The sequence below is a fragment of the Montipora capricornis genome, chromosome 3 (genome assembly GCF_036669925.1).
Source record: "Montipora capricornis isolate CH-2021 chromosome 3, ASM3666992v2, whole genome shotgun sequence".
Taxonomy (NCBI): domain Eukaryota; kingdom Metazoa; phylum Cnidaria; class Anthozoa; order Scleractinia; family Acroporidae; genus Montipora; species Montipora capricornis.
Genome location: NC_090885.1, coordinates 21030316 through 21054325, shown reverse-complemented (window position 1 = coordinate 21054325; position 24010 = coordinate 21030316). Strand labels below are relative to the sequence as shown.

At 41.6% G+C, this 24010-nt stretch overlaps 2 protein-coding genes across 2 annotated transcripts in view; both read left to right on the top strand.

The window, feature by feature from the left end:
- LOC138042524 (sperm-tail PG-rich repeat-containing protein 2-like) overlaps positions 1-6609 on the top strand; it is an 18520-nt gene extending 11911 nt beyond the window's left edge. The window contains exons 14-18 of the mRNA XM_068888442.1: positions 2760-2869; positions 4149-4203; positions 4718-4840; positions 5468-5580; positions 6251-6609. Of these exons, the coding sequence (XP_068744543.1) occupies positions 2760-2869; positions 4149-4203; positions 4718-4840; positions 5468-5580; positions 6251-6385 (536 nt within the window). The 3' untranslated portion in view covers positions 6386-6609. The remainder of the gene's footprint in view (positions 1-2759; positions 2870-4148; positions 4204-4717; positions 4841-5467; positions 5581-6250) is intronic.
- Positions 6610-12820: 6211 nt separating this feature from the next.
- On the top strand, positions 12821-22650 carry LOC138042523 (phosphonoacetaldehyde hydrolase-like). Its single transcript, XM_068888441.1, has 3 exons — positions 12821-13107; positions 15845-16512; positions 21829-22650. Exons 1-3 carry the CDS (start codon positions 12948-12950, stop codon positions 22015-22017), a joined length of 1017 nt encoding a protein of 338 aa, XP_068744542.1. The 5' UTR covers positions 12821-12947; the 3' UTR covers positions 22018-22650.
- Positions 22651-24010: the final 1360 nt, after the last annotated feature.

Below are 24010 nucleotides of genomic sequence, written 5' to 3'. Positions count from 1 at the left end.
TCGTTAATTTGCCTCTCGTGCCAACAATGGACTACTTTCATAAATGAACCATGTGAGCGTTAGCCCTGCTAATGGAAATGGTCCCACACAAGGACAGAGAAAAACTCTGACCAGGGTGGGAATTGAACCCACAACCTTCGGTTCAATTCCCACCCTTGTCAGAATTCTTGTCTCTCCTTGTGTGGGCCCATTTCCATTAGTAGGGCTAACGCTCACATGGTTCATATGGGGTAGAAAACTAGCATTTCACATTATGCTCTAATCAGTTAAGTCTACTTTCATAAATGGCGACCACATTTACATTCTGTTGTACTTATGTTAAGGACGGTGCCTACTATTGTTATTGAGCATACGTTCTGCGCATCTCGAGATGCTCGGATTTCCTTTGGGTGGTGCTTATTAATACAGGGATATTTTTGCGCGGTTCAAAACTATGCGGAGAAAGCAGAACTTAGCAAGTTTTCTTGGTATCCAAAAAGAAAATTGGGGGTAACCACGCATTTTTCAGAGATAATTATGCTTTAATTTGGAAAAGACTGCTGCCATACATTGCTTTGTCGTCTTTAAAAGCTTTTTTCAAATATTGTTAGTTAAGTATCTTCGAAAAATGCGTGGTTACCCCCAATTTTCTTTTTGGATTTCAATAACACTGTCTTGTTAAAATCTGCTTTTTAAGCATATTCAGTCCTTAATTAGACCTATTGCCCTCATTTTGAAAAAAAAATCTTTCGAAATTTGCTTGTCGTAGCGAGGCTAGAAAGGCTTATTAGCATTAAAAAGAAAAGAATATTTTATTTGGCGGCCATTATCAAAGAGGTCTATACCGCCATCTACGCAGGGTATGGAAATGACCCTGTATTTCACTTTGCGCAGTTCGACTGCTGTGTTTATTTTCTTATCCACTGTGCCTCCCTCCTCTGCATTCATATCCTGAGTTTACTTGTATAAGATGATCCTTAATCTCCAGACTACGAGCAGTCCCTCTAGCGAGCACAAGGAGAGACCAATCTCGTTCCTAGAGCCTCCGTTAGCGCGGGAGCTGAGGCTCATGGGCCAGAAAACTCTGGTTCCGTTTGAATAACTACGCGTGCGTGAGGGAAGCGGTTAGAAATCAATAAAGACATCTGGAGTTCACCTTGCCGTGAAAGCGCTTACTTTTCACTCGCTAGACAGTACACATGAGTATAAACACATCTCCTAATACACTCGAAATGTTGAAACCGCGGAGAATCAAAAATAACGAGAGAATGTTTTTGACCAAAACAGATTTCAGTATCTGGTGTCACGCAAGTGACAGTTCAGAACTTGTATGCTTTATTTTCAAAGGTAAAAACGTTATGAAACTGGCAAGTTGTGAAAAGATTTATTTCTAGATCATCTTAAACCTCGTGGAGATAAAAATCCGAAAGAAATCACGATTTTTGAGTTAAGAATTTGAAAATGGCAGGAAATGAAACCGTTTTTCAACAGCCAATCAAATATGGCCATTTTTTAATTTGACCAGAGTCTCTCTTTCCCTACCGCTGCTCAAAGTAACGATGGCTCTGGGAACGAAATTGAAGGAGAGACGGCACGAAAAAAAATCAACGCGCGAAATCTGGATTCGAGGAGGAGCGAGGGCAACGGTAATCCAACACAATCTCCCGCCTAATAATGAATACAGTCTACAGTGGTAACTGAAGCCTGTTCATGTAGAGTGTCTAGATCTTCATTTCATCATGGTCGCGGGTGCTCTTGGGGGTTCCAGCAGAAAAAAAGTTAAAAGTTGCGTTCCCGTACAAGATTATAACCCGGAGCACCTACTTTGAAGGAACTGTTTTTATCCACTTAACCACTAAAACTGAACTGGCAGACAATTGTGCCGATTCTTTACCAACACTAATTATTGTATACAAAATCATTGCTGAATAGTGCTTGATTTTACAATGGTTAGCTTTCTCTTGGGGTTTGGTAACCGGCAGTTTCTTAGCGGGTGATAATACACGTTTACAGCGGAATTTGGAAGAAAAAAAATTATTGATATATTAAAAATAATGTTGTGGCAGTTAGCGACGTGGTAGTCTAGTGGTTAAGTGAAAGGGTTAATAATAATAATAATAATAATAATAATAATAATAATTTAATCCCTCCAATTTCCCAGCTGATGACCGCGCGCCATTCAACGCACGGAGAGCCTGTGTGCAGGCTGTGTCCACGCTGATGGAACAGATACTTTGTAGTTATAGTTCAAGAACCCTTATACCTTACGATATGACTTCAACCGCTGAAATTCATGTTGTTAAAAGGTCATTCTGAAAGCTAATTGGCTGTTCTAGAATACGAGAAGGGTACTGGGTCAAAACCTGACAAAGCTGAACACAAAAGAACTGAGTGATCCTTGCACTTAACGAGACAATTGTCACTTCGTAGACACCTGAAACGTTCGGCCGGCGTCAACCGTTGCTGGCTATAAAGTGACAATTGTTTTAATTGTCCCGCTAAGTGCGAGGAACACTCAATTCTTTCGTCTAAAACCCGCAAAGCCTCGAATATACATTTTCTTAAAAGCTGAACAACTAAGAAGGCAAATCAAATAAGATCCACCGATAATAATCCCAGATTGAATTTCTCAAATTCCCTATGGGTGGGATACCTAGAAACCTAAGGCACACTCAAGTGTATACTCCTTCAAAATATATCCGCATCTCGTTTGCAGTTCACCATAGCAAGGTAATAGAGAGAATAATGTTTTAATTGCTCGTACTTGTGTCTATTTTTAGGTCCTGCGCACTACCTGACAACGGAAAAATCTCAAAACAAAGAAGCTCAACCCTCTGCTACATTTGTATCTGCAACTGGACGCCTTCACACCCCTCAGGGGGTTGTACTTGTAAGAGTCCTTCCATGTGTTATCGACTTTCAGATTTAGTTACGAGAACGAGAGGCTTTTCAAATTCACTTCTTGTCAATAACTTACTTCTCAATGCTTATTCCTAAGACCTTATGAACCGATGAGCAAGGAACAAGGTAGTCTCTTAGGGGTCCCTTGTTCATTGTCGAGTAGCGCGCTTATTTCGTCACGCAGTGGAGAAAAACGGCCGCGGAGGCTTGGGAAAGTTCTTCCTAGGCCTCCGAGTTAACTGGCAAATTCAACTTGGTTGCTACAACTCGAATAGAGGTTTTGCAAGGTAGCCATTTTGCATGGCGGGAACAATAGATTCCTTTTCCTATGGGAACAAATTTTCTTTCTAATGCAAACTGCATTTTCATTGTTCCTGCCATGCAACATGGCTGCCGTGCAAAACCTCTATACTATGTCTATTTAACCGGCATTTTCACAGATCAAGCTATTTTTAGACGAGTTCTTAAATACGATTTGGCTTTCACGAGTGATCATTCTCAAACCCATGGGTTGTAATTTCTCATGCAAGACTTGTGATTAGCTGGAAAGATCTGGTTTCGCGGGGAAATCAATCTAAAAATAACTCGGTCGGTCAAAACGTCGTTCCACAAATACAATGAAGTTGTCCCATGGAGTGGGACTCCTACCTCGTGGTACTACTATAGGTATCGATAGAATTAACAATGAGAGTGTGCGTAGTAGTTCCTATTTAAGCAATAGAGGACGTTTTCCGTGATTCCATACTCTCATCTAAACACAGCTATTGACCAATGAGAGTGTGCGTACTATCCTAGTTATTTTATAGTAATCAATTGAATCCATCTGAAGGTTGGCCCAAGACATGACCAACCATGTTCTATTTGCGTGTACTTGTACATATTAAGAGATTGTGGATAGTTGCTGGCTCTATTTACTTACATTCTGTTTATATGCAATACATTGTTATCATAGAGCGGTTTTTTATTGAGTGCCGAAAGAAATTAGCGAATTACTTTGGTTTTGCATTAGTGTTACAATCGCTCAGTGATTGGTTCAAAGTTCTCGCGCCTCTTTTTCGACCAATCAGAAGTTAAACCAAAACCAATTGTGGCACGCGCGTCCACATTTTCCCACGCTTTGTGTCGGCTACGTCTAATTACTTTGAGTTTTGATTGGTTTACTGGATTGTCTCCGCCCTTTTTGATTGGCCAAAGTAATTACTTTGGTTTTGGTTTTACGACACTCGACTGAAACTCGCTCTAACAATTGATTATTTTCTTCTTACAAGGACAACCCTCCTCCAGGATCTTACGAAGTCCGGCACTCCCACGATGCGACTCAAGGTAGACAATTTTCTTTTCATTTGTCTTTTATTGGTACTGTCCTGCGTCTTTTGAGAGGATTATCGTTTGTCATCGCACAAACACTGGCTCAGAGGTTCAGTCTCTCTTTTCTAAAGTCTCCCGCCTGATCTCCGTTGTCAAGCGCGGCTGATTGAAGCAAAAGACGCACATATTTGTAGAGCCCTACTGTAGGTTGCGTGACAACAATTTTTCATCTGTCACACAGCCCATCATAGTTTTTCAAATATCTAATTAAAGATGGGCAGTGGTTTTCTCTCAGTAACAGTGAGCAGAGAACCGCTTTGCATTTACTCACTCGTGATATGGAAATCCCCCGCTATGTCGTGGAGAATGCTTGATTTCTGGAATATAATTATTCTCTGTTCACTTTCCTTTGTTATCGGATTAGCCGCAACAGGAGGTCGTTATGTTTTGGTCACTGAAACGAAGGACCTCTTGATCACAAAAGGAAAGGTGCATTAATGCGCTGATCTTTTTCCTTTTTAAATCACAGGTCGGGTGTTGTATAACTCCGCACAGCGTCCTAACAGAAATGCCAAGAAAAAAGGAGCATTCCTGTCATCGGCCAACAGGTTCTATACGCAGAATCAGGTTATGTCAGTGGAAGGGGATCCAGGTTAGCGCTCGCTGGTATCTTTCTGTTTAAGTGATTTTTTTGTGGTATTTCGGAAACTTTGAATGATAGTGGACGTTGAAAATGACGTTTATCTGGGAGGTGCTTTGGGCGATAAATGAGAATGAGTAGAATTCTCTTGCTCTTTACCTGCTGCGAAGTTTGTATTGCTCTTTTGTAAGTGTAGTGGGAGTGGCGAAGCCGCGGGAGGATTGGGGCCAATTTTACAGGTGCCTAGAAGAGACAAAAAAAATTGTCCATAAAAGTGGAAAAAAAATTGTCCATAAAAAATTGTCCATAAAAGTGCGAGGATCACTTCTTCATTTCGTTTCAGTCTAAGATGTTGAGCAAATGGGATAGTATTTTTTATTTGTTGGGATGATGAGAGGATCAATGCAGCAGATAACTGTGGGAATCTGTAGGTTTGCGTAGTGCACGCTGGTAGATAGACCGTTTCCGTTGACTGAGCGTTTTAATGTCGAGAAAAGTTGATAAATCATGTGTTAATTCACGCCTTTGCAATTCAGTGGACTCGGTTTTAAAAAAAGTCTGAGTCGTCAGTGGTCTATACTATAATTTGGACTGTAGAGAATTTTTTTTGGTCTCATTGCCGGATTTATCCGCCTGTAGGCCCAGGCCAATATGATGTTCAAGAAGATAGCGCCCGTGGGGGACTAATCACGACACGACAACAAAGATTTACAGACGTGAAGAGCCAGACCCCAGGACCTGGCAGCTATGAGGTAGGAAAGAGAGATTAGCATTGATTAAGAACAAGAAAAGAGTTTCTCCAAATGAAATCAGTGAAACAAGCTGATTTAATTCAAATCAAAGAGACCAAGAGGAAACGCAGGGTACATTATGTGCGCGTGGGAACGGGGAGGTGGGCGCAGAGAATTTGAGCTTGCAGCAGTTCGGCTTACCTTTAAGACTTCTTAAATTACCAATAGCGCGTTTACTATCTGAGAGATTTATCTTCAATTTCAATTAAGTTCCCGTCATTCAGCCTCTTTCCTATGGAATTTCCTCTCCCCCAGTCTCTCATAGCCTTTTTTCCTACTTTCTTCCTACTTTCTTCCTACTACATGCTTCCCCGGCACAGGACTATTCGTTTTAACTTTTGTGACTGATCACTTAAATGCTGGAGTGTGACTGTATGAGAATTGTGTAAATCGCGGACGAGGTGGAGCAAAATGATTTAAGGAAAGCCACTCTAGTTTTGAAATAATTATTTGTTAGAAGTAACATTTCGAGGGCGTTTTCACAGTTAATCACGATGTGTATCGTTAAATCTTGCCGCTATACAGTTTTCTCGACTAAAAGGTTCGTCTTTTCAGTGTGCATAAACCCCTCGAGATGAAAGTTCAAATATATCAGCCCTACTAACTAATCTCTTGATATATTTATCATCAGCTCAGTCCATTACAGATGCATACCACACTACGAGGTACCTTTAATGCGACTCTCAACAACCCAGTGAGCATCACGTATGATGACGGTCTGGAACGAAGATCGCCCTCCAAACAAGCTTTTCTACTTGGAGTGTGACGACTGCAAATTCAAGTTTATACTTGTACAGATTATTACGGACTAAATAAAATTATGACCGCAAGCCGACCAACGAGGAAGGTGTCTTAAATGGGTTTTGAAATGCACTCTGTAGGTATCGTGGAATTTCACATCCCCTTCTTGTAATATAGAGGAGAATTTCGAATGTTTGAGGCCGCCTATGTGAAAATATGGATATTGCAAATAAACAAACTAAAAGGCGAGTGAACGACTACTTGTCTCGGACAACGATAACAACGATAAGGTTTAAAAAAAAAATTTGTCCTCTCTGTTAATTGAGAGCTATAGCATTGCGGCAAACGCCTTGTTAACTACTCGTCATAAAAACTTGAAAATTCTCTTCCTTCTACCTATTCTCTCCCATTTAAGGATTGGTTCGGTATCTGTAGCCAACAGGCAAGATATAAGCCAAATCAAAGGCGTTTCCTCTAGTTTTGGAAGAATCCAAATTTCCATTTTACCAGAAACTCGATGCTAATTAAAAGTCTGTAATATCATTGTGAACATGCCACCACTTGACATTTCAGTCCTTGCACTGGATGCTGGACGTTTGTTAAACGACAAGGAAAGGTTACGTTTATACAAACGTTGGCCGTGTAGCACTTATAGTTTAAACAGAGTTAACTGAATAGAGTGTAATGTGTAGTGCTAGATTTTCTATCCCATATGAACCATGTGAGCGTTAGCCCTACTGATGGAAATGGGCCCACACAAGGACAGAGAACAGGCAAGGAAAGAGAACAGAAGGTCAGAGTTTTTCTCTGTCCTTGTGTGGGCCCATTTCCATCAGTAGGGCTAACGCTCACATGGTTCATATGGGATAGAAAATCTAGCACTACACATTACACTCTATTCAGTTAACTCTGTTTGTTAAACGAACCTAGTAATTAAGCAATAGAGGACTTTTTCCCTGTTTATATAGCCTCGTCTAAACACGAGAGGTGAGTTGAGGGAATTCGAAACAGTTATGCGTCTCGGGTTTGCATAACTATCGAGAATTCTCTCAACTTTCCCGAGAGTTTAGATGAGGCTATGTAAACACGAAAAAAATCCTCTATTGCTGTTACAAAATATTTTTCAAAAATAATTCGACAAATGAAGAGAAATGCTGGGGTTTTTTTTTTTACTTCTTGATTGAAACAGATTTTCTTGATACACGCTCATATTTTCTACCAGCCAATCAAAATGCGCGTCTGACAACACATAACCTGTGATGTCACAGCCGTGTTTACATACTTTCATCAAAACACAACTATTGACCAATGAGCGTGCGCATACTACCCTAGTTAGAGATCTTAAGCACGCGTGTTTTTGAGATGCAGACGGCAACCGGAAGAGAACATTTCGCGTGCCAGGACAGTGTTGTCTCCCAGATTTTTGTACTAATCATCTGTTATAGAGAAACGATGCTTAGCAATGCAAATGCGGTTATGTGAAGACAAGTTCAAAGGAAAAACAGCTCACTTCCGGTTGCCGTCCGCGTTTCAAAACGCGCGTGGTTAAGCTCCCCATTATTTTATAGATGGTCATAACTCCCACAAATCTCCTGTAGCTCAATGGTAGCGCATCAGAACTTCCGAAGTCGGAAGAAAATTGACTCAGTGGTGTTTAAAAGATGGTTATTCCAGCTCTTTCTAGGACTGCGTTATTTGGAGACTTGTTATAAAAAACCAGTAAAAACTTTTATGAATGTTACACTGTACGGGTGAAAACATACTATTAAACTAGTTTTAAAAACTTATACACAGTACTTATATAAAGTTGAAGCGTACGAGCTTTCGGCTCCTTCTCGGAGCCTCCGAGAAGGAGCCGAAAGCTCGTACGCTTCAACTTTATATAAGTACTGTGAATAAGTTTTTAAAACTAGTTTAACAGTAAAAACTTTACTAAAAAATTAACAAACTTTGCAGAACTAAATAAAAACACACAGTCTACTACAAAACTAAAACTACTCTAAAAATCATAATAAATACTAATTTAAAAAATGTCCGCAATCGGCATTCCTTGTATTAACACGAAAGTCATCAAAAGTCCGCATTCTTTTGAAAATGGGTTCTAAACCCTCGAACACATGTCCAGAGTGATCTTAGAATTTCAAAAGATATGCGTGTTCTAAGCCAAGATACAGCGCTGGCATAAGACTCGCCGTTGTTACGGGAAAGTTTGTACGCTGGGTTGCTCAGGAAAAGTTTGCATTCTTTCTCCATTCCTCCGTTCGTGCCAAAAACCAAGTGGGTAGACGATCCCATTTCCACCTCAATAATTCTTTGTTGGTACTCTTTATCATGCTCCTCGAAGATCGATTCTGTGGATTTTGTTTTGGTTATACGTTGAGTTCATATGCGTACTACGTACATCCAAGAATACTGTTACTCAACGAGACCAGAAACGTCAGGCCTTTATGTCAAGCCTAGCCTCAGGGCTTGTGACCGTGGATCTTAAGTCGAAGACCTCATTGTCGATCGTTAGGAGGTGGCCTCTACCTCGACATTCTTGCAGGCTTTGCTGAGCAGAGACCTGAGAAGGTTCCGGGCTGACTTTAAAATCGATCTCTACACGGGCAATGGCTCGGCAAATCCGCCAGTTGCAGATTGTAACGCAAGCGTAGCAAGTCCCTGGCCTGAATAGGCCACTTTCGATACATTAAAATTCTGCTTGAAAGGGAGGTTTCGAGGACAAAGACAAAGGAAAGTGGATAATATGCTAATAGCTTTCACATTAATTGCAACTTGTTTCTCTTGCTTTTGTCCTCTCTGCCTTACTATCAAGCTGAATATTGATAATTCGAAAATGGCCTATTGTTGCTTATTCAAAGACAGGCCGCCGGCCGCCTTCTTCAAGGGTTACGGCGTTGAGCCACTACCTTGCTCCGCTCCCTTGTCTTTTGCCTGCATTGTTACCCTTAGCAAGTCCGGTGAGAGAGATGCATCAATGGCCTCTCTTCTCGATTCCGCTGCCATCGAATTGAGTGACTTGTGTTGCCGTTTCAGGTCTTCCACAATTTGCTTACCCTCTGGCATGACGGTATAGCTGCTACATGCAGTGCTGTTATTAACTTAGACGAAGCGTATTGCTGTGGGGCTTCAGCTATCAGCTTTTCCACTACAATATTGGTCTTTGAATTCCGACTGGAATCCAGTAACTGCTCTAAGGTGTTGTTGACCTTCCGTTCCGTTCCGTTGACTTCCTCTCCAAACACCAATTCGGCCTCGTCAGCAAGATCTTGTGTCTTTACTATAGGCCAACTTTTGGAGCCATTGACCAGCTAACCAAGTTTCTTTCCTCCTCCATTTAAAAGCTTGTACCAGTTGTAAAAAAAGTCAATTTGGCCGCCTCCCGCCGAGTCATTGGCCTGCTTAACTTCAGGTATACGAACCCTTTGGCTCTGAATCATAATGGGTGTGTTGATCGCGTACCATGGCATGGCCAGTGGGTCACCCAGTGTTGTCCCTTCCTGAGATAAGATCTCATCTACTCCACAGATGAACAGTCTAGAGGGACTTCCGTATGTGTTGATGATATACATGGACAATTCCGGGCAACTGTTATCAGGATGTTATGTATTGCGACAGCTCTGTTCATTTGGTTGAACGTATTGCTTGCGTCAACCAACAGAATTCTGTCTGTACCATCATTATCAAAAATCTGGACCATGGCGTGTAAAGTGGCCTCGGCACCAGCACTACGACCTGCGCAAACCTGCAGGGGACCGGCTGCACGCTTGATCTCCTCCTTCAATAACGCGGATATGGTCTTGCCAATTATTCGCCTCGACACCTCTCCGACACCTATTGGTCGAACTCCTTATCCAGTGGAACGAGCCTGCAGGAAGTGTAGCTTTCCAGCAGAGAAGGATGGTAACTTGATGACAGCAGATTTCTGGTCATTGCGACTGTCTCCTCTCTCAGAAGCTTTCCGTCATTGCAGAAGTTTTTCGAGCACAAAATTCTCCTGTAAATCTCCGCATCAATTCCGGACGGACCAGCAGAACTTTTGGTTTTCATTGCTGTGTTATAAATCATTTGCTCATCGATGAGGTCAAAGATATTGGGCGGGATATAATCTAGTAAACCATGCAGGAGGCATTCATCCTCGAGGTCAGAAGCTGGGGTTTTTTTTCCTTCAAAGCTACCAGCCGATATATAGGATACGCATGTTAAAGCTTTATTGCTATCTGGCACAAAGGGCCCCGGAAGACCCGCTACCATACGGCAGAGCGCTTACGACACATTCTGTATAAACCTAAATCTTTGTGTGTTCGTCAGCTTGACCTTGCAATTGGTCCATACTCTATGATATTAAATGCCTTTGCGTTCGCCGAGTTCCTTGCAATTGATCTAAGATTGTGTGACCCGGGTACACAAAGACATTGATAATTACCTCGTGGTATGATCAGAGATGCTGATTTTCGGTGAGGAGTCCACGTCTTGCCCCATGACCTAGCTGTGTTTTTCTCAGATGATAGCGAGTCTGAAGTCTCGATAAGCGTTGCTCAAACGGGTCATCAGGAGGTCTTGAGCTGAGTGGTCAGTGACTGCTGTGTCATCTATGCAAGGAGCTCGAGGAGGACACACATCACACATAGGCCTTGTATTTCAGCTGAACTTTAGACTTTTCTCTTACTCTGGAGAGGATGAGAGCTTTCCGCCAGACAGATGCCTTCCATAGTAGACCGAAAGACGAGAAAGTTCCCGAACATGGTCAGTAAAAAAAGAGTAAAAGTAACCATATTTAACGTTGATAACTCGTAACAGTAATTCAACTGACAAACCTGAGGTCGACGTTGCGCTCATTTTACTTCCCCCTCTCCCCTTCCCTCTCCCTCTCCCTCTCCCTCTCCATCATTGCTCCGTTCTACGGGTATTTAAGCTACTTAAGCTACACGGAAAGGAAAGAAATCGAAACAAGGATACGAGATCCGGGAATCGAACTCAGGACCTCTTGTACCAAGGCCGCGCGCTAACCGACTGTGTCATCCTTGCTCAGTTTTCGTTAGCCGAGGAAGAAGCCCTGTTTGAGTTTGCTTCGGATGTCAAAGGTGTCTGATGTTGAGCCGACAAAGACCAAACCAAAGTCAGTGCCCTTCACATCACGTAGTTGAGAAATCTTTGTTTTTCTGATGAAACTGAGGAGCCTGTGTGGACACATGATCTTGAGGACTGTCTTAAACAGGCCGTCCCTGCTGACATGGTCAAAAGCCTTTGTGTGGTGTCTATGAAGGCTATAAAGAGAGGCTGCCTCTATTTCCTGCATTTATCCTGACAATGTCTGAGGGGAAGTGTTAATGATGGAGATCTTAGCTCGGAACCTGCACTGTGATTTCAGGGGCGGATTTAAGGGGAGGGTGCAGGAAGTAATTCGATCCCATATGGTTCGCGAAAGTTGTGTTTTCCTTCCCCAAGATGAACCTCCTTCCTTCCTTTCACGGAATTACGACAGTAGCCCCCTCGATTAAGGGGAGCCCCATGCCGCGTTTGAACGTCGCTGGCTTTCGCAGTACTGTCTATGGCATAGGTCACTATCAACAACACCATAAAACTCTATATTTTGCGTAAGTATTGTTTTTAATTTCTCTTGGGACCATTGTTAAGTCACAAGAGAAACTGGAAACAATGCTTATGCGAAATTTTGGAGGGCAAACAAAGACTATTACGGTATTTTAAAAGTGACCCATTACAGTAGGGCATGCGATAGCGATAGTAACTGGTAATAAGAAAGAGTAGATTTCAAACGAGTCACTTTTTAATAATTAAGTGATTTATTGTTAAGAAAAGATGAAATAGCAAGTACTTCAACAGGTGTTCGAAAACGCCCTGTAATATGCAACAGGTGTCCTGAAACCAGTGGAAGCTGTGTCGTGTAGTTTCCTACAGAAGACTAAGACAGTAGGGCTTTTAATTAAAAATCTCCAAATCATTTTGCATGTTCAGGGTCGGTGTCTTGAGAATCAGGGAATCGCTGAGTGAGGTGCATAAATATGCATCGATTTTTGGCGATTTTTGGCTTTCTACAAAGAAATGCATTTAAGCTATGGGCTTAATTAATTAATGATTCTCTGAACGACGTAAATTGAGTTCAATGCGACCCAACGAAGGCAATTTAATTGGCTTTGTTTTCATTCGTCAAGAGACGCCCATTTCCAGGGAAAGGTTTATGAAAAGCAAGGCTGGCTGCATGGCTGACATCATTTATAATTCATCATTTCGCGGTTCATCATTTTACTCCCTGAAGAAGTCAGGCCGTGCCACTGGACAAAAAAAAAACTTTAGCCAGTTTTGCTCATTTTCTCACCAATTGTTTAAATATTTGTTGGCTAGTTCTCTAGTACAGCAGGTCCCGTCTGTTGCCCTGTCAACGGGAAAAGCGTCACGCTATCACCTAAGTCACGTGATCATTGTTTATGTTTCATCACATGATATGAAACGAGACTTGCAGCTTTTACCTTGTTTTTAAGGTTTTCCCTTTATTGAGGTGTAGTCGATTTCGTGAAACTCTTAATCTAACCGTAAAAGAATATCTTCAACCTTCACAGGAGGGGAGAATGTTGTCTACGATGCGAAATGTTGGCTTCTCAGCATCCCGCTTACTTCGTCCATCACTTTGTTCAACGATCGTCTTAGCAAGGAAATCGCACAGTCACGCAAAAGCACCAACACCTACATCAACCGCAAATGCTGGGTACGATTTAAACCTGGTTAGCGGTAAGTAAATATTTTTTGCGTTAACTAAGGCGAGCTCCATTAGTTTTAGGCAAACTTTCTTCGGACAAAAAGTTAAATGCCGAAGTCTTCATGTGGACACCAGAGGCCGGGTAGCTTTCAAAAACCGGACTAAAATGGCGGAGGACAATTAAAAGAGCCACCAGAGGCCTTGCTCGCTCTTTCCGAGCATGACATGTGTCAGACCGGTTGATTTGATAGAAAGGTGCAAGTGCTGAAATGGAGGCATTCTGAGTACTACACTGTATCAGCATAGTTAGTAGAGGGGACTACTAACTATGGTATCAGTAAGGTCATGAGGTGTGCGTTTTCGAGGTCTGTGTTTCGGGATACCCATCTCACACGCTTGCTCAACCAGTTTTTCCAGTACGATGTAACGCAGTGACCCAACGTTAAATTGACACCCTCCTTACCCCCACAATCAATGATGGAAAAATGGCGCATTTTCCTGGGGGGGGGGGGAGGGGGGGGGGAGAGTGGACTAACTTATGTTAGGGGTGGGGATACACATCGTCTCATTTTGGTCTCACCTAAAGAGTTTGGGCAAAACGCCATCAAATGTAGACTGTATATAGCCGTGTAGGTGTCTTTTTTGTAAAAAAGAATGTAAAAAATTATTCGATATTATGTGAATTGATCATGGTCGATATTACTTCTGTTTATTTGCACGCTGGGTTGGGTTTTCAGTTGAAGTGAGGGGAGAATTATTGATTTTTATGTCACAAGTTCAGTTTCAGTTAAAATGTGTACACTATATTTCTACTGGGGGGCACCAATATGGCAACTGGCAACCAGGGAAAGCATGTAGAGTTGACTTTGGCTATCTCAGACATTTTGTCTCTCTTCAGAGCTTCCAAGCATACACATAGAGACCTTTCTGTTATACTTTTTCCAGTGAAGACATCTAAACGCATGTGAAATTGATTTAGGAGAAAGAAAAAACAGTTACATGATTCTAAGTCTTATCCCAAAAGTTGAGGAAAAACACCATCTTTCAATTTTTTTTTTAAATTCAGAAAACTCAATTGTCAATAATTGAAACCATGTGATATGCTTTCAGACTATGATACTAAAATAATTTCTAATAATTATTATATAATGTCCCTTAATTTAATTCCCTTATTAAGTGAGAAAATGTAAGGGAACATTCACAAAACCTTGTTGGGGGAGGGGGACTGATGAGAAATTGGGGGGTCCCCCAAAAAAATAGAGGTAAAAAGTGGGGTGTTTGAAAAATATAAACTCTCTCAAGGGGGTACCTGAAATAATGGAAAACAAAAATTGTCATCAGCCAATGTAAACATAATTGAACTAAATGTAATATTCAAGCGTGTAAAATGGGGTTGACAGCGGCGGGTCTAAAACACAGGTCACATTCCACAGGTCACTAGTTGCAGGTCATTGTTTTAGCTTTTGGAAAGTAACCAAAACCCTTAACTTGGCTGACCCTAGGCCTAAGGTTGGTTTTTAGCCCTAGGGTTAGCCAAATTGAGGGTTTTGGGTTTAACTTTCAAAAAGGTAAAACGACGACCTGCAACAAGTGACCTGTGGAATGTGACCTGTGTTTTAGACCCGCTGGGTTGACAGACCTACATTACTGCCTTGTACATGGTCTGACCAGTTTCCTTTTCCTTTGTCATAATTTTGCTCTCTTGAGTACATATTTGAATGGACACCTCTTTTAGTCACTTCCAGTAAAAATTTCCTTTAGCAATGGTTTTTCATACTTCTGTGTGATATTTTCTCTTCCAAGAAAATAGTTCGTCTTGATGATATATGTTTAGTTTCTTGGAGCTGATCTTCTCTGCAGCAGGGGGCCAGGGTTTTCTTTTGAGGCCGGAGGCAAGACATTTTCGTCCGGTGGTTTCCCATTCCATGTCCAGTACTTTGATGCCAATATATGAGGGGTTTGTTTTATTTTTTATTGGTATAATGTTTTTTATATTAATAAGAATTTGAATGAACTTAAGCCTTGCATGGGAAACTGATTCTTGGGTTTCAGAAAAACTGGAAACAGCATTTCTGATTGTTCTGCAGTGCCTGTTAGGTTGTGCCATGTATCAGTGAGATAGCTGGCTTTCTAAAGGCTTTGTTTGCCTTGCCTTTTTTCTGCATTGCTTAGCAGATCATTATGCTCTTTAGAGGGGTTTTTCTGTTTTTACTTTCACTTGTTCTTCTGACTTGTGCATCATGTATTGGTTTGTGGCCGTGAGGTAGGTTGGGGGCTGTCTCAAATTTTAGGGTATTACTAAAAGGGAGGGGTCCTCCAAATTTATAATTATTACTAATTAGAAATACACATCATTTAGGAGGTAGACACATTATTACTCTCGCCCTTTCTTTGAAAATGGTTAAAAACTTGTCTAATCTATTCTGGTTGGAAATTCTAAATCCTATGATCAAACTTCATTGATCAACTTGAAATCATCCATTTATACTCATTTCAAGAGTCGAGATTGCACATTCTTTTTTTTCATTCATGTCAAAAGAACTTTGATTTCTTGCACTTTTGAAAAGCATTAGATTTAAATGAATTATAACAACCACATTCTTATCTGGAATGTACAAGTTACCATCATTTAGGAGGTAGAGGTTTTCTTTGTTATGGAGCAAAGTTATCCTTGGTTTCAATCATGTTCCTGTTCTGTACTTTCTTTTTTGAAAGAAATCTGAATCCAATAAGTTATTGATTCTTTTTTTTTTTTGCTGTTAATGACAGGCTCCACACTGAATAATCCCCGTTCAGAGTACAGAATGGTTCGTCATTACAAGGGAAAGGTGAAGGGTGTAGTCTTGGACTGGGCAGGTACTGTTGTGGACTGTGGAGTGTATTCACCAGCTGTTGCTTTCATGGAAGTGTTCAAAACAGAGGGTGTACCAGTCACTATAGAAGAAGCACGCGAACCAATGGGATCACACAAAAGAGTTCACATCTTCAAGATCACACAGATGGAATCTGTGAGACGGAGATGGTTTGAAAAATTTGGACGCTATCCCAATGAGGAAGATGTGGAAAGGATGTATAACAACTTTGTTCCATTTCAAATCGATTGCATTTTGCACTACTCGAAAATGATCACTGGTGCAGTTGAAACTGTAAACAATTTACGTCATCAGATGGGGTTGAAGATTGGTTCTACAACTGGCTTCACAACACCCATGCTGGATGTGCTTAAAAAGGCTGCTGCTGATCAAGGCTACGTCCCTGATGTTTATGTTGCTGCAGACGAGGTACCACAGGCACGTCCATACCCCTACATGGTATGGATGAATGCAATCAAGTTAGATGTAAATCCAATAGAGGCAATCGTGAAGGTGGATGACACTGCCGATGGTGTGTGGGAAGGAACATCAGCAGGCTGCTGGAGTGTTGGTCTTGCTAAAACTGTAAGAATGCATAAGATTTACACTTATTGTAATTATAAACACCAATGAATGGTCGCTTATTCGAGGCTGGGTGCTTAATAACTTTTTTGCCTTTCGGATGGGCGCAAATTCGAGGCTGGTTGCACGTAAAGACTTTATTTTACGAGGGTAACACTAAATAGCACAGCTAATAAACTTGTGGCCCTCACAAGAGATGACTACCCTACGAGCAGTTGGTTTCTCCTACGCTTCCCGAGAGAGAAACCACTGCGAGCAACCGTTGGTTTCTTTGAGTGAGCCGCCGTCCAGCGCCAAGGTGGAATAAATTAAATTTGAACCGGTAAAACGAGTTAGTAAACTTGTTTTGGCGCTTGCGCGTGCGTTCAGCTACGTACCTTCTGCGTTTGGGCGATTTGATTTCCCGCGAAATAAGACGAAGTGATGTCAAATACATCACGTGGGGTGTGACGTACTTCGCACATGCTCGATGGAAAATCAAGCGGTTGCTCGCAGTGGTTGATCTTTCGGGAAGCGTAGGAGAAACCAACTGCTCGCAGGGTATGAGATCTACATCTACATGCTCCAGCACTCGGCAAAGTCCCTTTTTGACTTGTGGCTGTTTCTGCTTAGGTGGCCTCGTACACCACAAGCCTTTTTAGAGACATCACCGCCAAGCCGGCCACTTCTGCTGGAGAGAACAGGACAGCCACAACACCGGGGACTTTATCCCCTACTCTTCTCGAATAGTGCTTGGGTTCTTTAACGTCCCACAGGGAACTTATGAACATAGAAGACTTTTGTGAGACGGGGCCTACGGTTTATAGTCCTTATCCGAGAAGACTTGAAAGTCTAACCATTTGCAGATGAGATTACAAAGGCAGCACTTTCTCCTCAGTTATTTTAAGATCTTGAGTGTTGATCCGGCCGGGGTTCGAACCCGCGATCTCCCGCATGACAGCCCGATGTTCAACCAACTGAGCCACCGGCGCGCGGCGAGATGACCGACATTCTCCGTCATTCGTTCATAAGACTTTCTGTACATAAAATTTATTGCTCCGGTCGCTTACTTACTTAGTTAATCCTCTTCGTGTTTCAAAACACATAAGACCTCGGCTGAAGTGCGCCATTGGCTTCTGTCGGGTGCTCGTCGTTCCTGGTGACCCCATGTCCAACTGTTTTCCTTCATCTCTTTCTCCACTTTCCTCCTCCTTGTTTCTTTCGGTCTGCCTCTCTTTCTACGGCCATCAGGGGTCCACCTGAAGGCAACTCGTGGTAGTGCTGCTGGTGGCATGCGCAGCACATGATCAATCCATTTCCATCTTTTTCGCCGGGACTTGCTGTGTGATTGGTTCTGTTCCTGTTCTTCTGCGCATCTCATAGTTTGAGATTGTCTGGGACCAGTATGTACGGAGAATCCTGCGCAGGCACTTGTTCTGGAAGACTTCTAGCTTGTGGCTGATGGTTTTGGTCATCTTCCAGGATTCTGCGCCATACAGTAGAGTGAGTTCTTAATTTAAGACATTGCTTTTGAAGAATCAGATCTTTGTCTTCTGGGTGATGTTCTTGGATCTCCAAGTGCCTCGAAGCGAGGCAAAGGCCTGGCTTGGCTTTGAAATCCGGACTAGGATCTCTTCTTCTCCATCTCCGCTGGTGGTCACCTTAGATCCCAGGTAGGTAAAGTGATCAACCTCATCTACCACGTCCCCATTCACCATGATGGATTCATTGGTTTTGCTACTCATCCTCAAGTGCCTAGTCTTCTTACTGTTGATCTTCAGGCTTAAGTTCCCTGCTGTAGTTGCCAAAGCATTGGTCTTTGCCTGCATGTGTGCAGCTCGTGCGTTGGTTCTCATATATTAGGGACCTTAAGCCGCAAATTTGCATATTTAGTGGACAAAAACAATAGCTTTGCACGCCCAGCACGTGCGTTTTACATTTTGATACATTTCTTTGCCGTTCTTGTCTTGACTACGACGTGAAATGATCAAATTTGAGGTCATGTGGAGAACGAGAGCACATGATGACGAATTTTCAATTTTCTCTCTGAATATCCACACCGTTCTCATCAATTTTATTCTTGGGTTGTGCATTCACACTTTCCAAGCCGAACGACATGGAGTAATCGTAAAATTATTACAGTAACGGGAAATAATATTTTTAGACAACGTTCTCGTAGTCGTCGTCGTCGTGCTTGCTTAAGGTCCCTATTGTTTGCTAGCCACCGTGATGAGAAGAAACTAGAGTTGACGCCTGCTGCACACTTATGACGGTTTCGCCTATGACTAGATAAACGCACTCTACTCATCAATCACTTCACAAATGAAGGGTAGTGAATCCTCGAATCGAATCTTCAAATTTGCAGGATGGCTGAGCGACCACCGATCTCAAGAGTTTCACCACAGGCGCACCACCCTCTGTTGGCGGTGTGGTTATCGATCTGTAGAAGGATAAATACAGTACGGCGGTTGCGATTTGCTCGGCAATAAAGTTTGAAAGCAAATAATTCAATGAAAGATCAAAACAAAAGTTTCAACTGAGTCCTGTGTTCTGTTTTTTTTTGTTTTAGGCGTCATTTTGCGATATTCTTTCTCGGCCGCCAGTTATAGAGTCAAGAAAATTGACAAGGCAGGCAACACCGAGCCGCCGGCCGGTGACTTCGTCTTGTTCAAGCTGGAAATGACGCCGAACCAGTGAAATTCTCACCTTAAAGATACAGCATCCGATCGATTAGGGATGTCCCCATACCCTCGCCGAATTTAAACTTTACCTTTCGAAAATTCACCGAGAAAGGCGACCATGAAACGGTCGGTGCAAGAAACCACCGGACCGGATGGTATATCACCAAAATTATTGAAACTCGCAAGCCCTACTGCTGTTACCCCACTTAGCAGCGTTTTCATGCAAAGCATACGCGAATGCAGAGTCTACAATAATTGGAAAGTGGCCAGACTGACACCTGTATTCAAAAAATATGATCCTACGGGAAACAGGAAATTATCGCCTCCTCTCCATGCAAGATTTTAGAATCATGTGTAGCGGACATAATTGTGAAACATGTTTTCTCGGATAACGAAGTGCTCGTCACAGGCAACCAATGGGCCTACCTAAGGGAGATCGACAGAGCTATTACTCATCCGCCTGACTGAAACTTGGTGACGAGCAACTGATAACAAATTTTTTGTGGACGCCGTATTCATAGCCTTCCAGAAGGAGTCCGATTGCGTTTCACACTCAAACCTTCTTCACAAGCTAGAGCACAACTTCCGAATCACGGGAAACTTACTGGCATGGCTAAGACGGATTATCATTCTGAAGGGGAACGTTACACTGTAATTAATGGCGTACCCTCTGAGAATACCAAAGTTGCACACGGCATACCACAGGGATCCGTACTTGGGCCCACACTCTTCGCCTTATACACAAGCGCTCTACCGAAAGCAGTCAACACTGCAACGACACTCTTGCGTACCCAAGAGAGGGTTCGTTAACAAGCTAAATCTGATCAAACGCAGTCGCTTTTTATCTAGAAATTCGCTTTTAGATCTATATTTTAAAGTTTTTTTTACCCTCTTTTATATATGCGCTATCAATTTGGGAGTGTTGCACAAATAAGAACGAATTTAACGCGTTGGAATGCATACATTGTAGGGCTACTAGAGTTATATATAACCTCCCGCGCGACATGCCTTCTGTAGATGTAAGAAAAATAGCTAAGTGGGACTCTTTATTCGACACTTATAACGTCAAAATAGCCAACTTAATTAATTTATAAAACGTATAATCGCACAACTCCATCCTGCTTGGAACATTTAATCCAAAGGAAAGAGTCTAAGTATGACTTCAGTCATCAACATCCTGTTAGCGTAGAACGTTTTGAAACTTATATGAAAAACTCTATATCATACAGAGAATCCATTGTTTGGATTTTTAAAACCATCCGCTGTCAGTGCCAGAGTTTATGCTAAAAGGGCAAAAAAGTCTCCCACCCTCAGAAGAGTCACCGCAGATGGGTTAACAAATTGACAGTGATTTCGTCTTTTATTTATTTTATTCAGTTTGTTCCCAACGGTCGCGTTGCACTGATTGAATAGACTCAACTGCTTTGAATTCCTTTGGTCTGGTGTCTTGCACCGATCATGTTAAGAAAGCTTTAATATGGATTTCAGGATCACGTTTCTCGAGGAATCTTCGAAAGATTAACCTCAAACTCGGCGAAGGTATGGGGACATCCCTAATCGATCGGATGGCGGAGTTTTTAAGGTGAGAATTTCACTGGTTCGGCGTCAGTTCCAGCTTGAACAAGACGAGGTCACCGGCCGGCGGCTCGGTGTTGCCCGGTGTTACAAAAAGTTATATATATTTTGAAATGACGTTTCCGTTGCCGTCGCTGTCGTCTTTCCTAAAGCTCTCAAAAAAACCGCAACTTGTAAGCAACCAGTATTAAAATATCAGTGATTCAAAGCCGCAATGCCTTATTTATACAAAACTGCAACTTGTAAACCATCAGGCTCAAGATATCCGCAATTCAAAGCCGCAATACTTATTTATCTGACAAATTACCAATCGTGTCAGGCCGCCACCCGTTACCCGCCACCTGCGGAAAAGCCCTGCAGGGTGTTGCCTGCCTTGTCAATTTCTTGACTCTCTAACTGGCGGTCGAGAAAAGATCTCGCTCGCGCACTAAAAATGTCGGCCTCCAAACCTTAGGCGCATGCTCAGTACGGAAACTTGTACTCGTAGTAGCCGTTCTTGTCCTCCGATCTACAGGTCCGTAATTGGCCACTTCGGAAAATACCATAATATTTTTTGTTTGTCCCCCTTTCCCCCCCCCCCCCCCCCACATTTTGCATAAGCATTGTTTCCACTTTCTCTTGGGACTTACAATGGTCCCAAGAGAAAACAAAAACAATGTTTATGCAAAATTTGGGAGGAAACAAAAGAGTATTATAGTATTTTCCGAAGTTTCCTATTTCTACTTCAAACGCCGCTTTCCCATCTAATACCCCATTCACACCAACAAGACATGTTTAATTAAACTGGGTTTTACAATATAAAAATCAGTCACAGAAAAATGTAGGCTGGCCTTTACACGAGATTCAGGTGAGTTTCAATACATCCTTTGCACAGTGCTAAATTTGTAGTCGACAAAAATTGGTATACATGATTTACAAAAGAAAACAATTTGAAACCGTGCAAGTATTTAACTAAACATGTTCAAAACATGGTTAAGATTTGGTGTGAACTGGGTCACGTTATGTCGCCTTCCTCGTTGCATGTAACGGTTAAGGCTGCTGTTTATTGAAGCTCGGCTGACAAGTTTGTTTTTCATCATTTTAGGGAAATTATGTTGGCTTAAATGAAGAAGAAATAGCTGGTCTTGGTAAAGAAGACTACGAGAGAAAGATTTCGCGTTCATACGATATTCTTGCAAATTCTGGAGCACATTACGTCATTGACAGCATCACTGAGCTACCACCTGTCATAGAGGACATCAACCGTCGTTTGGCAAGGGGAGAGAAGCCTTAGAGGTTTCCTTTCTTTTAAATACTGTATTGTTGACTTGTGATTAGGGGTGAAGAAGTCTGAAAGCTGAAGTTTTGAGGAATTCTGATTTCAGTCGAAGCTCACACAGCTGGCTACAGCGAAAATAGTATTTTACATACTTTCACTTTCAGAAACTTTTGCGGTCGGTTTTATTTGAACGAGACTAATTTAGAAAGGAATAAGGATCCTTTTGACCCGGCGATATTTTATAAATTGTGTGTGATCAAGAGTAGGTCGAAATTTTTTGAAATTTTCAGAGTACATGCAGATGACGAGCATGTCTTTATTTTGATATATGGTATCCTATAGGTATTTATGAAATAATTGATGGTTGTGATTCAAACAGTTCAACTTTTTCCAAACCATAAATTACAAAGTTGTATAAAAACAAAAAGACCTACAAAGCGGTATGACACACTAATAAACTGACAAACGATTTTAATTTACAAAGGCATGCACAAGAGCCCACTTCCTATTAAAATTATCAATATTAACTGTTTGAAAACCATTTTCTGTTTTGATTGTTTCACTGCTCAATCATTTTCGTATTTTTGAATCCTGTTAAGTAAAAGAACGAAGACCAGAAGAAGACTTTAAACAATTACTTCCATGGCCGATTTTTACCGAGTCGATTTTATTGTAATTATTGTAATTATTGTATTATTGTAATTAGAATTATTTCATTCCAGGACCAAAGCTATTACATTAACCAATGACTACGTATTCAGATAGAAGTAATAAACCATGCAATCAGAATTAAAAGCATGCACTTAGGAATTTTTATAGCGCGTATACAGATCGCTATTTGTTTCATTGGTTTTGCTACTCATGGACTGAAAAACTACCACGAATTTTTTAGCCAATCACTGGCATAGAAATTGATCAAATGGGCTCGCGATGACGATTTCTACGCTTTTGATTGGCTAAGAATATCGCGCCTTGATTTCAGTCCATGAGAAGAAAAACCAATACGCCACTTTAAAAATACCATAATTCTCTTTGTTTTCCCTCCAAAAGTTTGCATAAGCATTGTTTCCAGTTTCTTTGGGACATACAATGATCTCAAAGAAAATAAAAACAATAGCCCATTTCCGAAGTTGCTGCATGTCTCAGTTTCAAAATGAGTCCTGGTGCACAACCATTCAAATGTAAATGAGTTGCGTATTCCTATACAAATCAAACTCATTTCCCTTACAATAGTTGAGCACAAAGACTCACTTCGAAACCGAGACTAACAGCAACTCGGAAATGGTCCATTCTTATGCAAAATTTTAGAGGGAAAACAAAGAGTATTATTGTATTTTTGAAAGTGGCCTATAATGGCGACTTGTACGAGCTCTTTAAGAAATCGTAACTGCTTTTAATTCTGGTTGGTTTTTGGCTCTGTTTGTGTATGTTTTAAATAGTCCTGGATTGACAACTGTGCCAAAAGGAGACGTGAAAAAGTTAATAAACTAGTTTCCAATTGTGGAAGGAAAAATAACAGGGTCGAGGTTTAAGGGTTTATTTTAAGCTCGGAAACGCGAGTCCAAAGTCGAGCTACTGTAACAGTAGTCTCCTTGCATTTACTCTTTCTTCAGCCGTCTTCGCCCAAAACTGGGAGTGGCTCATGAAGCCATAAAAAAAGTAAATCAAAGGAGTGAAATCTCTGAGCATGATTCGCTGCGAAACGATCATGCATGTCTAGCCATGCCCCCAGAGGAGTTTAGCTTTGAAACAAGAAAGTTCAGGCTTTTGGATGCACTCGTTAAGGGGGAAAATTTCGTTTTCCAGGGAATAATACCCCTTCTGTCCAAGACGCCTCGAAATTGGGCGATTAAAAGAAATTCAAAACGTTGAATTACATTTTTTTTTCGACGGTGACTAAAGGAGAACCTCTTCAAAGCGAGTCTAGGTGCAACGTTTTTGTGGTGGTAATTAGTTCTACTTTACAGATGAATGAAAACTAATTTTTATAAGAAAAACTTCGCACTTA